General features: G+C 50.2%; 1 protein-coding gene across 1 annotated transcript; it reads right to left on the bottom strand.

The window, feature by feature from the left end:
• Positions 1 to 2,929: 2,929 nt before the first annotated feature.
• RPRM (reprimo, TP53 dependent G2 arrest mediator homolog) lies at positions 2,930 to 3,596 on the bottom strand. Its single transcript, XM_065672835.1, has one exon. It carries the CDS (start codon positions 3,531 to 3,533, stop codon positions 3,198 to 3,200), a length of 336 nt encoding a protein of 111 aa, XP_065528907.1. The 5' UTR covers positions 3,534 to 3,596; the 3' UTR covers positions 2,930 to 3,197.
• Positions 3,597 to 14,047: the final 10,451 nt, after the last annotated feature.

The following is a 14,047-nucleotide window of genomic DNA, read 5'->3' as shown; positions in this document are numbered from 1 at the left end:
AGCCTGAAGCTCTGCTGCCTTCTTTTAACTCAAGGCAAGATAACTGTGTTATTACTTTGTAGACAGTAATTAGGTATGCAGACAGCCTAAGGTGAGGTTGCTTCAGCTTTGACTTAAGAAAAGTGAGATTTGAGCTTTTTTTATTTTAGTACTCAGGAAAAATTACAAATAGTACTTTGCTAGGGTCTTGCTCTGGTGGGGGCTATATAGACTTTTTGGGCATCATTCTTTCCAAAACAGACATTGAGAGGCTGCAGTGAGAGGTCCCAGTGTGAATCCTGCTAGATGTCCTGCTGCAATATCCTACCACTCCCCAGCAGTCACTGAGCATCACCAGGGGCAGGGTTTCATCAGAAATTGGAAAATTACCCTAAAAGAGCTCACGTCTGACTGCAATGACTGAGAGCTGGTCAGGTCTCCCAGGCAGGTCACTCTCATAGTCTTCTGCTCCCCTGGGAACTTCATGGATGGAAACATTATGGAGAAATCATAGAATCCTGTAATGGTTTGGTTTGGAAGAGTCCTTAAAGAGCATCTCTTTCCAGCCTCCCTGCCATGGCAGGGACACCTTCCATTTCCACAGGGAAGAACTTCTTATATCTAATCTGTATCTCTTCTCTGTCACTTTAAAACCTCTCTCCTTCCTGCCCATCACTACTTGCCCTTGTCAAAAGTCCTTCTTGTTGGCTCCTTTAGACACTGGAAGCTGCCCTAAGGTCTCCCTGGTGCCTGCTCTTCTTCAGGCTGAACAAGCCCAGCTTTCTCAGCCTGTCTCCATAGGAGAGGTGCTACAGCCCTTGGAGCATCTTCAAGCCAGCTAAAAGATGGTGGAGCCCCACTTTGGGTACCTAACATGTTGTTTTCCCAACATTTCTTGACACCTCAGCTCTGCAGCAAGTGTGTTTTAGGAGCTGATGAGGCTTTACTTGTTGACAGCACAGGCTCTCCTTGCAGCTTAGCAGGTGTTTTTCCAAAAAACTCCTTGAAATGACATGTGCAGTGATCTGAAAAAGGTATTCTCAATGTGAGGTTTCCTCCCCTTGAACACGAAGGTTGTGGCTTTACACACGTCTAGAAGGTACGCTCTGGGCAGGGAGACTGCTTTGTGAAGGAAGGTGTCTGTAGCGCCCAAGGGCCAGGCAGGACATACCTGCCCAACACACAGCTCCTCTGCCTACCCTGTAAAACGTTGGGGTTGGGGTGAAGTGGGTGCCAGAGCTCTTTCCCCAACTGTTCCCTGCCTAAAACGAGGTACCTTTGTAGGGATTAAAGAGTCACAAGCACTTGGGTAGGCTCTCACCTTCTGCAGGATCCTGAGGTGAGGGGCACCAGGCTGCACCCTCTCTTAGGCTGAGGTTGAAAATTTGGCAGTTTTATTACAGAACCAGGAGTTTGCCACACCTCAGATTTACGATGATGGAAAAAGCTGTGGCTTCTGGCAAAGGTTAATCAAAATGTATTATACTTCAAGTGCTCACTAAAATTAATAAAGAATGCTTAATGAATCTAGCTTTCAAAATGGCTCATACATGCAGTGCACTCCTTGCAAGTCAGATTAAGGGAATGATTGTGTTATCTGCAATACCACGAAGGGATGCAAATTAAAAAGGCGGAAATGCTTTGCAGTGACTGCAACATCTATATTAAGAGTTTTCTCTCTTATTGTATTATCTTAAAATTCTCCTTTATTCAATGTTTCTAATGATTTAAGTGGTAAAAAAATGAGAGCTTTGGTTAAATTTCCCAACCATGTTTGAGCTGATAGATGGCTTTGTAACATTTATTTTGATGTAATGACAAAGTCCACAGCATATTTGTATCCCAGAGAACAGGAAGATCTGTTCTTTGTCTTTCCCTTAAATGTAGCCGTAAATGAGTGAGGACAAGGCTGTGATTTCTGCTTGTGTGAGGGAATCAGACTACGCTGAGATACTCTGGTTTATTTCATTTTCTACCAAAAGTTTATCCACAGTTAGGTGGTGGCCTCAGTCCAGCTTTATTTCAGCCCCTTCTAGCTCAGGTACCTTTTGTAAATGCAGAGTTCCACCCTGTCTATCAAAATGGAAACTTTTGAGAACATCTGCTAAAGTTGTCTATAATGATTTCGTAGCTTGGCCATCTTAACGCAGCTTGGGATAAACTGAGGGAAAACCAAGCAGCCTGAAGTCTGCATGGCTTCTCTGGAAAACTGCCCGATGCCCATCAGCATTTAAAATACCGACAATTAACAGTCTTCTCTGACTTCGGATGTCAGAGAGGTATTTTCTCCCAGGCAGGGTGCCTGAGCCTTTTTGCCCCAATCCTACTTCTGTGCTCCCAGGCAAGTGCTTACACCAGTTCCACTCCTCCTCCAGCAAACGTGGATACATTGATTTATCGCTAGCAACCAGCGCAAGCCCTCGGGGAGCTGACTAACCTCTCATCGACAGATGCTCTGTGATCCCTGCAGAGGAAATGGATGAAGAGAAAAAAAAGAAGACCCTATGCAGGCATAAATTTCTCCCTCCCTTAAATTTGAGCGTGGTAAGTCACCTGTTGGTGAGGCTTGCGGCTGGGCTCGCAATTGGTATGTGTAGTGGTTTTCTACGGCTGGACCCGGACAGGGGGATACGCCGCGGTCTCCTGGCTTATTTTCCCGGCCACAGCCGGTACTGCGCGGAGAGCCGGGTACCGCCGCGTCCTGCGCACATCCCGCCGGGCTCGGGAGCCGTCTCCCCCGCCCTCGGGCAACCCCGGCGACTGGAAGAGCAGTCACGCACGCAACTTCTAGCACAGCTGCAAGGCAAAAACCAGCGAGGCTGGGACACGGGGCAGCGGCTTCCCCCCCCCCCCCCCCCGAACGCCTCCCAGCTCCCCCCCACCACGGCGCCCGGGATTCGAAGATGCGAGGCATCGGTTAACGCGAACGGAAGAAGAAAACCCAGACCTGTTGCCATCAGAGCACGGTTTTACTTCGGAGCCCCGCAGGCCGGGGCGGGCGGCCCCGCACGTCTCACCGGCTTCGGGTTCTCGGGGCTCGTTTGCTGTTGTGTTTAAGGAGGAATAAAATCAAATCAAACCAACAGACCAAACAGTCACGTCTGAACGGAGGATGGCCGCTGTGCAGTCAGCTGGGAGCGGGGGCCCGGGTCGCCCTCCCCCGGGGCCGCGCCGTCGGGATGGGCGGGCGCGGAGCGGGGCGCGGCGTGGCGAGGCGGTCAGTACGGCCCCACCACCACCGCCTCCACCTCTTTGGACGGGCGCCGATCCTTGACCAGAAAGTTGATCATTCCCTCGGACTTGATGAGGAGGTTGCAGCCAAGGAAGAAGATGCCGAACACGACGGTGAGGGCGAGGACGCACATGACGGCGATCTGCACCACTCGCATGATGTACAGGCTCCGCTCGTCCGCCGCCGCCGCCCCGCCGGCGTCGGTCACCACGGAGGCGGCGGTACAGCAGCGTAGCGCCCGCTCTAGCTCCAGTGCCGCACTCCCGGCGCCCGCTAGCAGCCCCGCCGCCGCTGTGCCGCCGCCCGCCTCCGAGCCGTTCATCCCGCCCGGCCGCTCCGTCGCCGCCGCCGCCGCATGCAGGCGGGCCGGGCCGGGCAGGGCCGTGCCGAGCCGAGCCGTGCCGCGCCGCGCCGCTCCGCGCTGCCCCGCGCCGGCGGAGGCTTCGCGCTCCCCGCTCCGCCCGCCGCCCCCTGCCGCCCCGCTCCGCCCCGCCGCGCCCGGGCGGGGAGAGCCACCGAGGAAGGGAGGAGGGAGGGGAGCGGCTTCAGCGAGCGAGGGGGAAGAGGGGGGGCCGGTGGAGGAGCGAGGGGTGGGTCTGGGGAGCTTCGGTAGGGGAGCAGGTCTTTCACCAGTGGGCTCTGAGCGGGTGCTTTTGGCAGCGGGGTTTGAGGAGTGGACGTTTTCCAGCGGAGCAAGCCTTGAGGAGTGACTGTCTGGGGAGTGGGGTCTGGCTTTGGGGGAACAGACTTTCAGAGGTCAGATCTGGGGAGAGCAGGATTTTCCAAGTGGGTTTTTAAGGGAGTAAGTTTGGGGACATGGGTTTTCTGGATTTTTTTTGGGGGGGAGGAAAACATGTTTTGGGGAGGCAGTTTCTGCACTGCAGGGCGCAGCGCCTGTCCCTCGGCTGCAGCAAGAGCCAGCCCAGCCCTGTCGGGACCTGTGAGCTCACCTGGTTGAACCTTACCCTCTCCAGCCCCCCCCCGGTCTGTTTTAATTGAAGGTTCAGCCATTGTTTTTCGGAGTGGTGCCTCTCCATGTGCTGCTGCAGGCCACCGCGCTCAGAAGAGGTGACAGATTGAGCAGTGGCAACCTGGGGTGGCTCTGGGGCTGCGCTCTGTGTAGGGGGCACGCGGGCTATGTGCCTCTGCACCCCACTGCCCAACCCTGGGGATGTGCCCAAGCACCCTGGGTACCAAAGCTGCTTCCCCAGAGGCACCCAAGTGCCTGGGGATGGCAGGGGCTTCGTTCAGGTGAGAGACCAGCCTTGCTGCTGCTGGTGCAGCCACTTTGCCCATCTGCAGTTCAGAGGTTTATGGCAAATCATGGCCATGGGTTGGGTGTGCATCTGCCAGGGTGGTGATGGGCAGGATGGTTGCTCTGGTGCCTCCAGCCAAGCGATGACTTGGGATATTTCCGAACAGAGGATGTGGATGTAGGCACAGCTTGGAGCTGTGAGCATCAGGCAGCAGCCGCTGTTGTTAACCCTGCCCTCTCTTTGCTTGAATTGAGATTTAGTGATCGCTAACAGCCAGAGGAATCTGTGCGCTGGGATGTGCCAGGGGCTGCGAGTAAACACTGCCCATGGCAGTGCGGGATGCGATGGCCGTGCTGTACTTTACACCATCCAGGACTGATCCTCGTGGGAATGAACTAGGAGGGAGGTCGAGGCCAGGCACGGATGTTTTCTGAACCCTTTGCAGCTAATTCGTCTTAGTGTGATAGATATTTTGTTAACTGACACAATCATCCAAAGCCCAGATGTAACCTGATCATTATGTCCTGGTCCTGATACACCCCGTTCCTTTGGCACAGGGCTCTGGCCCTGGCGGTCCCCCTGCAGGGGTGTGGGGTCCTCTCCTTGGAGAGCCCTCTGCCTCCCTGAAGGCTGGCAGAGTCTTGTGCTGAGAGCAGCCCACCTACGAAGCAGTGCTGGAGGATCCTTACAGCCTTATCAGATGGGACATGGCAGGAACATTTTGTTTCTACTGTTGGAGGAAGAATACAGTATTAATTCTAATTAGCAACAGGAGTCCTGGCAGTTATTTTAGTCAGAGTGAAATGCTGGAGGGGATGTTCAAACTCTGCATGGCTCCTTTTTGCAGTGAGTGGTTTCTCTGCCTTCTCCCCTTGTGCAAAGCAGCCAGCGGGAGCAGCAGGCACCTAGGCTGGGGTCTGCCGCTCCTGCTCCTCTGTATTCACCAGTTCTTGGCATCTCTCAGCAGCATGTGGGGAAATGGATCCCGTCCCTAAGTTATGTTACGAAAAAGGATCCCATGCCTAAGGTATGTCAGGGAAGTCCTACATATCCTTACAGTCAGTGGCTGAGAGTAAGGAGAGCTGGATCCACTTGCCCACTCGTGTTCTGCAGACCACTCACAAGTTTTGTGGATTAATCATTTGCAAATGCTAAACTTAAAGTGCTTTGGAAATGTTATCTAATGAGTGAGTCCCAGCACCATGGCAGTGGTTATGCCAGTATGTACAAAAGCGAGAAATTGTGGAGAACACGATCTCTGTTCACGTATGTGGTGACTTTTGACACTGAGATTTCATCTTTATTAGTTTTCAGTGGTAAGGAAGCAATATAAAGAGTGAGCCTTAGTCTGGGCAAACAGAACTGTATGTTTTTCAGACCTTGCCACTGCAATTTCACAGCAGGATGAAGGCAAGATGTGAAATTTAACCTCTTAAAGTCTCTGCCATTGTTTTTGTTGGTTTTATCCTTATGAGTTGAAAACTGGAGTTGGATTAGCCTTGAATAATAAAGTGTGTTTCATCTTGCCCAGTGAAAAATGTTGCTAAAAGCTTTGGGGATACAGATTTCAGCCAGTGCAGTGCCAGGTGGGCACAGAGTGCTTGCATATAAGGGCTCAGGGAAGGGGTCATGCTTCTCCCTTTCTCTGGGTTGGTAGATAACTGAAGGCAGGAAGACACCAAAAAATAGTAGGTGATTTAAAGAGTATTTTGTGGAACTACCACATGGAAAAGAATGTTCTCATTTACAATGTTTTGATGTGGAGCAAACAGGAAATGGAGGGAGAGAAAATTGCTGTCCACTTCGGCCATGCACTACAGATACTCATGTGAGCAAAGATAACGTGTAAGAAATGATGCAGTTCTGGCTTATCGTGCTTGGGGCTGGAGGAGGCGGACTCCAGCACCTTGAGTGGGATTTGTGGGGTGTCTGTGGCAGTCTGCGAGAAATCAGTCCCCGAGGAGTGTTTCTGGCCCCTTCCTTCCAGGTCCATAAGAGTGGTATAGCCTGGGGCCGGGGGGAGCAGCACTGCCCTGAGCCCCTCACACTGGGGAGCCAGAGCAGCCTGGCCATGCAGAGCTTCACTGCTCACCCATGTGCCGTTACACTTTCTTGGTTCTCAGTGGGTTTGGGGGACACCAGGGCTGTGTCTGGACTAGGGGCACCCTAAACTCAACTGTGAGACAGCCCGCATCCTAGTGGGCGATTTGGGTTGGAGTCAGGATTGGGATGGGGTCGGGGTTGGGGTGGGGGTGTGGAGGGGGATGGGGTTGGGGTCTGGATGGCATGGGGACGGGATGGGACGGGACGGGGTGCATATGCCAGAGTCGCCGGGAGACAGCAGTGTCTGGGAGAGGGGATGCCCTGAAAATCCGTCTCAGGACGGGTCGCTGCCGAGGTGGAGGTGCCCCCCGGAGCCCCGTGCGCTGGGCGTGCCCCCAGCGGAAGGTCAGCTTCACGGCTCTGTGCCGCTGCCCCGGTCCGAGCAGAGTCCGCCCGGGGCCGGCTCGGAGCGGATCGGAGCGGGGTTGCGGTGAGCGGAGCCGGGCGGCGGGACTCGAGGCCCCACTGCAGGTCGCGCAGTGACACCTAGTGTGTGTGGCGGGAGGCACCGCGGGCCTGCCACCGCGACGGGGACGGGGAAGGGGACAGGGACACGGAGACATGGGCACACGGGCACGACAGGGGACATGAGCGTGCACACGAGCACGGGCACGGGCAAGGATGCGGGCACGGGCACAGACACGGACATGGCACAAGCAGGGACATGGGATAAGACGTGAACATGGACACGGGTGGGGACATGGGCGGGAACACAAACACGGATACGGATTTCGACACAGGTACAGGCATGGACGTGAACACGGACACAGATATGAACAAGGGCTCTGACACAGACATGGACACAGGCAGAGACACAGCCACCAACACAGGCATGGGCATAGACATGGTCATGGGCATGGACACAGATGCAACAGCTCCAGGGAGCCCTGTCTCCTCCTGCTTCTCCTTCCCAAGGGCAAAAATCTGTTCTCTAAAATCATCGGAATGCCTGTGTAAGACTTGCTTAGTTATCGCAAAGCTCCGCACACCTTCCTTTGGTTTCAGATTTCTGGCACTAATCAAACAGGGTGTATTACTAGACTCAAAGCTAACACAGGAAAAAAACCCCAACAAAACAACCTGAACAGGGCAAATTCAGGTAGCCTCTTCAACACTGTGATGTCTGAGAAGAGCACAGTGTTCAGCAGAGAGTCACTGTTAAAAACTCTGCTTTGAGGTCCGCTGAAGGGTTTGAGCTCAGCCAAGCAGGCTGCGAGGAGAGGTGTCCCCAGCTATGCATGGGGTTTTACTTCTTGCCTTCTCCCTTAGCATCAACAACTGTCTTGAGGTGCTTAGGCAGGTGGTTATGGTGGGGGGTTGCTGATGCCCTTCAGGGCAACAGCTGGTGGAGTGAGCTGAGATTTTGCCTAGAGACTAACAAATGAGTTCCAGGGACATGGTGGATGTTTTGTTTTCTCCTGTTCTTGTTTCATGCACTTCATATGTATCCTTACTTGGGGTTTTGGTTGTGATGAATATTGCATGACTGTGACATTTTGTTCTCTGGCTTCTGAGATGTTCGCACTGGGGACAGCTCAAAGTGCTGCATAAGGACTGAGCAGTGGTGCAACTCAGCCAGTGGTGAGTCTCCCGCTGACTGCCCTGAGTGGGGTACAGCCCGCACCAACACTGTATTTTATAATCACTCAACACTCAAGAAGGTTTCCCTGAGCTTACAACACAGCCACCACCTGCCATCTGCCGGGATATGTGCTGGTGAGTAGCTCCTCCATACTGATGCTTGAGATGCCAGCACAGCACAGGGTGCCTTCCCATCCCTGGGTGATGCAGGTGTACATCCTGCACTTTGTGGATAGCGCTGAGGAACCACCAAGCGCAACCCCAAAGGGCTGCCCAAGGCTTTCCACAGCCGTGGGCATTCACATTATTCCTTATCTCTTACTCCCAGAAAGAGGAAGTTTTTCTATGCCTGGCAGCAAGCATCACTGCCAGCCTCGAAGGATGAGTGGTGGGGGAACCCTCCTGAGGAGGATCACAGCACAGCTCTTCTTCAGGGAGTTTTCAGGAGGGGAAAAATACTTAATTTGTTGTGATGATGCTTTGGAGAGTCAGTGAGAGAAGTGATGGGGGCATGGGGTGCCCTGTATGGGGCTCTTGCTGGAGGAGGTACATGTCTGTTCCTCAGCAGAAGGATGCTCTGGCTTGACCAGGGTGGAGCTTCGCAGCTGGGGACTGCTGAGGGACACCAAGGAGTGCAGCCCGCATTGCCAGGTCATGGTAGGCTTAGGATACACTGTCACAGCTGAGATTCTGGGTTAGCTGGGTTAAATGTCCCTGTGGCTTCCCCTGCACCCAAAACCCACTCTGGGGACTGGCCTCTGTCCATATTTTCAGGTTGTGTTTATCTTGGAGTAACTCTGTGCTGCTGGGACTTGCCTTAAATAAACCACCCGCCTACGAGTGCTGGAGGCAGTATATGCTTCATTTATTAATGTAAAGCTTCAGGACAGAGAAAGAGGAAACAGCCTAGTTAATGTGACTCCTGGAAAGATGCACAGTGCAAGAGGTGCAGGAGGGTTGCCAAACTGGTAAAGCAGTCCCTTGCTCCCTCACTGGCTGGCCTGTGCCTCACTGGGTCCCAGAGCTCCAATTACCACTGTTTTAAAAATATGTTTTAAAAAGACTAAAAATAATATTTAATGTGTGTATGATTGTGATAAGCAGGGTGTAATTCAGTACTTAAGAGTAACTTGCCTCTTCTCCCACAGAGAGCATCAGCAGTGGGGAGGGAAGGTACCTGCCTGTAGCCCCCAGCTACCAGCACACTTCATCCCAGTGTCCTGGGTTCAGCAGTAGCAGTCATTTTTCTCCTTCTTACTAGCTGGTGCAGCGCTGTGTTTTGACTTTCGGCCTGGGAGTAGAGCTGATAACACAAATGTTTTAGTCTGACCAAGGACTTTCTGAGCCTCATGCTCTGCCAGGGAGGAGGGGAAGCTGGGAGGAAGCAGAGACAGGACACCTGACCCAAGCTAGCCAAAGAGGTATTCCATACCACAGCACATCATGCTCAGGGTGTAACGGAGAGTTACCCAGAAGGGCTAGGGCACTGCGGGGTTGAATGAGGTATTGGTTGGTGCTCAGTCGGGGTGGGGCGAGTTATCGGTCGGCTGGTGCTGAGGTGTTGTATTCTCTTCCCTTGTTATTTCCCTTATCATTATTATTGGTGGTAGCAGTAGTGGTTTGTGTTATACCTTAGTTACTAAACTGTTCTTATCTCAACCTGTGGGAGTTGCATTCATTTCGATTCTCCTCTCCGTTCCTCTGGGTGTAGGGGGAGGGCAAGAAGGGGGGGGAGTGAGAGAGCGACTGCGTGATTTATGGCTGACTTTGTTTAAACACCAAGGAATTACAGTGCCTAATAAATGCCCAGGGGTCTTCCCAGGGAAACTTTAGAAAAATACAGGTTTGATGTTTTTTTTTCTTATTTTCTACATTTTCACTTTGCTTATTATCTTAATTTGTTCTATTTTAATCAAGGCAATGAAAACAAGATTCAGTCTTTTAAACTACTTTATCCGAGGCAGTGAGAAATTATGTATTTATAAAACATGCCAGTCAACGGATGTATGAAACTCACTCTGTTCCATTCCGGGTGTATTCCACTGGTAATTAGCTATAAATACACTCTCATTTGGTGACTGATTTTAAGTATATTTATTCTACTTAGATGTGGAAAAATATTCATGTTGATCAGCTCCCCTGAGGCCTTCATCAGACAAGCTTAATGAACAGAAGAGACAGGTGATTTTCATGAGTTTTTTGAAATTTTAAGCAAGACTTGTAACAGAACCTCTTTCATCCTGGTCTCCAGCTGAGAACCCATGCCGTCAGCAGAGCTAATATCTCACAACAGGATCCTCTGGAGTATAAATATTCACAACTTTCCTCTCCTCCATTTTGTTAGAGAAAGTGCAGTAACCAATAATGAATGTGTGGAAAACAACCCCATAAATTTGCAGGGTCTGATTCAGTTCATAGTGAGGATGACATAAACAGGGGTAAGACTGCTGGAAGAAAATGGTGGTACACTGATGCCAGACTGATGTAGAATAGAAGGGAATAGAGAACAGAGCGGGGTTTTCAGTTGGAAGGGACCTACAATGGTCATCTGGTCCAACTGCATGACCACTTTAGGGCTGATCAAAAGCTAAGGCATGTTGTTAAGGGCATTGTTCAGATGCCTCTTCAACACTGACAGCCTTGGGGCACCAACCACCTTGCCAAGAAGCCTGTTCCAGGGTTTGGCCACCCTCTCACAAAGAAATACTTCATGGCCAGTCCAAACCTGCCCTGGTGCAGCTTTGAACCATTCCCATGCATAGCCTCTGGGATAAAGGATGGCTGATCTATTTTACAGTCTAAAATCCAGATTGTGTAAACATGCAAGTGCAGCTGCAATGGGCTGCCAAGGTGGTTTGTGCATGCCTGAGGGATGCATGCTCCCTAGGAGCACTCATCAAAATGGCAAGATCCATGATCAGGGTGCAGGGAATCTAGTGGCATCTGCCTTCCTGCCACTCTGCCAAGCCATGAGGCTCATGTTTGTCAGCTCCTTCTTCCCTGCTGCTGGACTGGACAGCTGATGAAGACATCCCAGCCATGGAGAAGCAGTGGTTCTCCTCCTCAAGAAGCTCACTGTTGTTTTGCTCTAGGATTATTAGCTCCTTTATATCTGCAAGTGCTGCTTGATGGGGCTGTCACAGTACCTGGCCAGATACACTGCAAAGGATAATTTGTTCCCAAAAGATTGCAATTATGTAAATTAATATATTAACTTACTTTTCACTCAGTAGAGCCAACAGGCTCTCTCTGAACTATCTTGGCATGTAATTTGGCTGCCCACTGGGATGGAGGTAATTAATGAGAAAGAGGGAGACAGCTGTAAAAATTGGATATGGACATGACACAAAGAAATACATCTTCATATTAGAAAAGCGCTCTTCTGCGTGAACCACGTGGGACGTGCGTATTCATGCGTTCCTCAGTATGCCACCGGCTTGCTGTGCCTCTGCATAAAAAACCAGTTTCAGGAGCCATCACACGCAGCAGGAGCCTGCTGTGTTGTTGGGTTTGTATAAAACGTCTGACAAGTGTTGTAACGTGCTGATGGAGCTGAAGCTTGCGTAGTGGAAAAGGCAGCCCTGATAGCAGCTCTGTGAGGAGGTGGAGTTGCTGGAAGCCCCCCGGAGTCTCCTCCTGCCCTTGCAAGCACACCCACCAAGAAAGCATGGTGGCGTGGGAGGGGTATCTGGCTGAGATAGCCTCACCTTGCCCAGGCACAGCTCTTTCTCTCTCAAGCCCCAGATAGACTTATTGTCACAGCAGATCGCGTTAGGAAAAAAAAAAAAATGCATTAAGCACCTTGATAAAAATTTAAACAAACCCAAGTTAAAAAAAGAATAAATAAATAAAAGGGGGTTGGAGCTTTGGAGCTGGACTGGTGGAGACATCTCCTTTACAAGGCAGCTCGCTCTAGTGCTGCGGCTTGGCTAAAGGTGGCCTCGAATGGAGGCAATTCAGCCCTGAGGCAGAAGCCCATGAGATACTTCTTTCTCCAAAGGTTCAGGATGATCACAAGGAAGGCTATAACCTAAGATGCTGAGTGCAATCATGTATATTCAAGTCCTCAGTAGACAGGTCAGGGCTGTGGAGCTGACATTTTCCTGGGCAGCTGAGCACAAGAGGTCAGAGATTCACCGTCCACTGATGGATCCATGGGGCTTCAATGGGTCTTAGAGAAATTCTACCCAGCACTTATTTGCTCTTTAAAAGTTGCTTTATGATGAAGTGCATTTCAGCAGTGGTTTTCTCATCTGGGGTACTGGCTGTTGGTCAGCAAAGGCATTTAAGACATTTCTTTCTTAAAACATGGCCTTTGAAGACTCCTCAATGTGCACAGCAGTGCTGCTCCTTCAGGGGCAGGAACTGTAAGGAAAAAGTTACAAATGATATTTTAATTAAAGCTTTATTAGCATTTAAACATGAAGACTTCAATTACATTTTAAATAAAATTGTTTCTGAAAGGGGACTTTAAATAAGCACTATAAAATTATCTTAAATTAAACTGATTTCCTTAAACCGGAAAACCTTTGGTTGAATAAGCTGAAATCCAGGAATGCTAATGTAAGAATGACAGTGGAGAAAATTGTATTTCTTTGGGTCAAAAGAGTTGATAATTTTTAACTATACAAATGCTAGGTGCTGGCATCACTATGGCCTGTCCAAACTTGCCAGGTACTGGTCAGCTCTTGTGCTAGGGACTGGATCTAGATTGCACAGGTTTGGGGCAAATGAGCAGAGAAAATGGCCAGTGCCGCTCGAGATGAAGTTTCTTCAGCAAAGTGTTTGCTGAAAATAAGGAGCTGGATGACTACTTGCTGTTGCTACTGCATTCCAGGAAAGAGGACTTTGTGCTTTTAATGACACAAGGCTGCACAAAAGCGGTGCATGTTGTTTTTTTGTTGTTTTTTTTTTCTTTTAATTGGGATGGAAACAGCAGAGTGAGACTCAGGTTTCTGGCCAAAAGCCTTGATTGAAAATGCAGACATATTTTTCAAGGAGTCTTGGCTGGCAACACTGCCAGCAGGAATTGCCTTTGCACACACTGCGTGGCCCATAGGAAGCAGCACTGGTAGCAGGTACCCATGTGGACACCACTCCACAGCATCTTCCTAGCACAGGGCTCTGTCCCCATTCAGGGGTGTTCAGCCACCCAGGGCAAGTCATTTATCACAGCAGCCTTGTGACAGCTGGACCCCTCAGACACAGATGCTATACTTGCCCAAAGGTAATACCCCATGTTGCAGCAGCATATTTTACTGGGGGTATCAGTAATTATAATCAGATCTACTTCACAGCTGTTAACAGATGGCACTTTCCAATGACCCTGGTGTCAGATAACTTCAGAGGGTTTTTTCCTTAAAATGCTACTTCTGTTGGTGTGGCTTTTTACCAAAAACTTATAGTAACATGATTTAAGTTCATTTCGACACCAGGTTCCAGTTGTACCTTTGTGTGACAAGGATTCCTTATTTTCCTGTACTACTTTGCACTCCTCCATGTTTAATTTCCATGCAAACCTCAAGCATGCAGTACACAAACACAAGAGGGATCCCTGGGTATGACTACTGGTCCCTGAATGTGATACGTCCAGCTTGAAGGCTGGGATGGATGATGTCCCCCAGAATGTAATTAATACCATGCAAATCAGGCCAATGTTTTAAAGGATATGTTGCTACCTTTTCTTAGATGTTTGTAGTAGACCAAGAATGAAACAAAATTTGGAGAAGGAGTTCATTCTGTTTAAGGGATGTTATCTGCTGATGGTAACCAATTTTTTTTTAAAGCTTGTATTATCCCTTTGGTACAAAATATCAGACTGTAGAGTCTGACAGAATTTGATGATATTCACTTAGTGTTTTACTTAACACTTTAAGTGTCCCCAGATGCCTTAGAT

Source organism: Lathamus discolor, chromosome 3 (assembly GCF_037157495.1).
Source record: "Lathamus discolor isolate bLatDis1 chromosome 3, bLatDis1.hap1, whole genome shotgun sequence".
Taxonomy (NCBI): domain Eukaryota; kingdom Metazoa; phylum Chordata; class Aves; order Psittaciformes; family Psittacidae; genus Lathamus; species Lathamus discolor.
This window is presented reverse-complemented; position numbering and strand designations above follow the sequence as displayed.

Coding starts and splice junctions, on each gene's coding strand:
- RPRM (XM_065672835.1), bottom strand. CDS start 3,533: ATGAACGGCTCGGAGGCGGGCGGCGGCACAGCGGCGGCGGGGCTGCTA.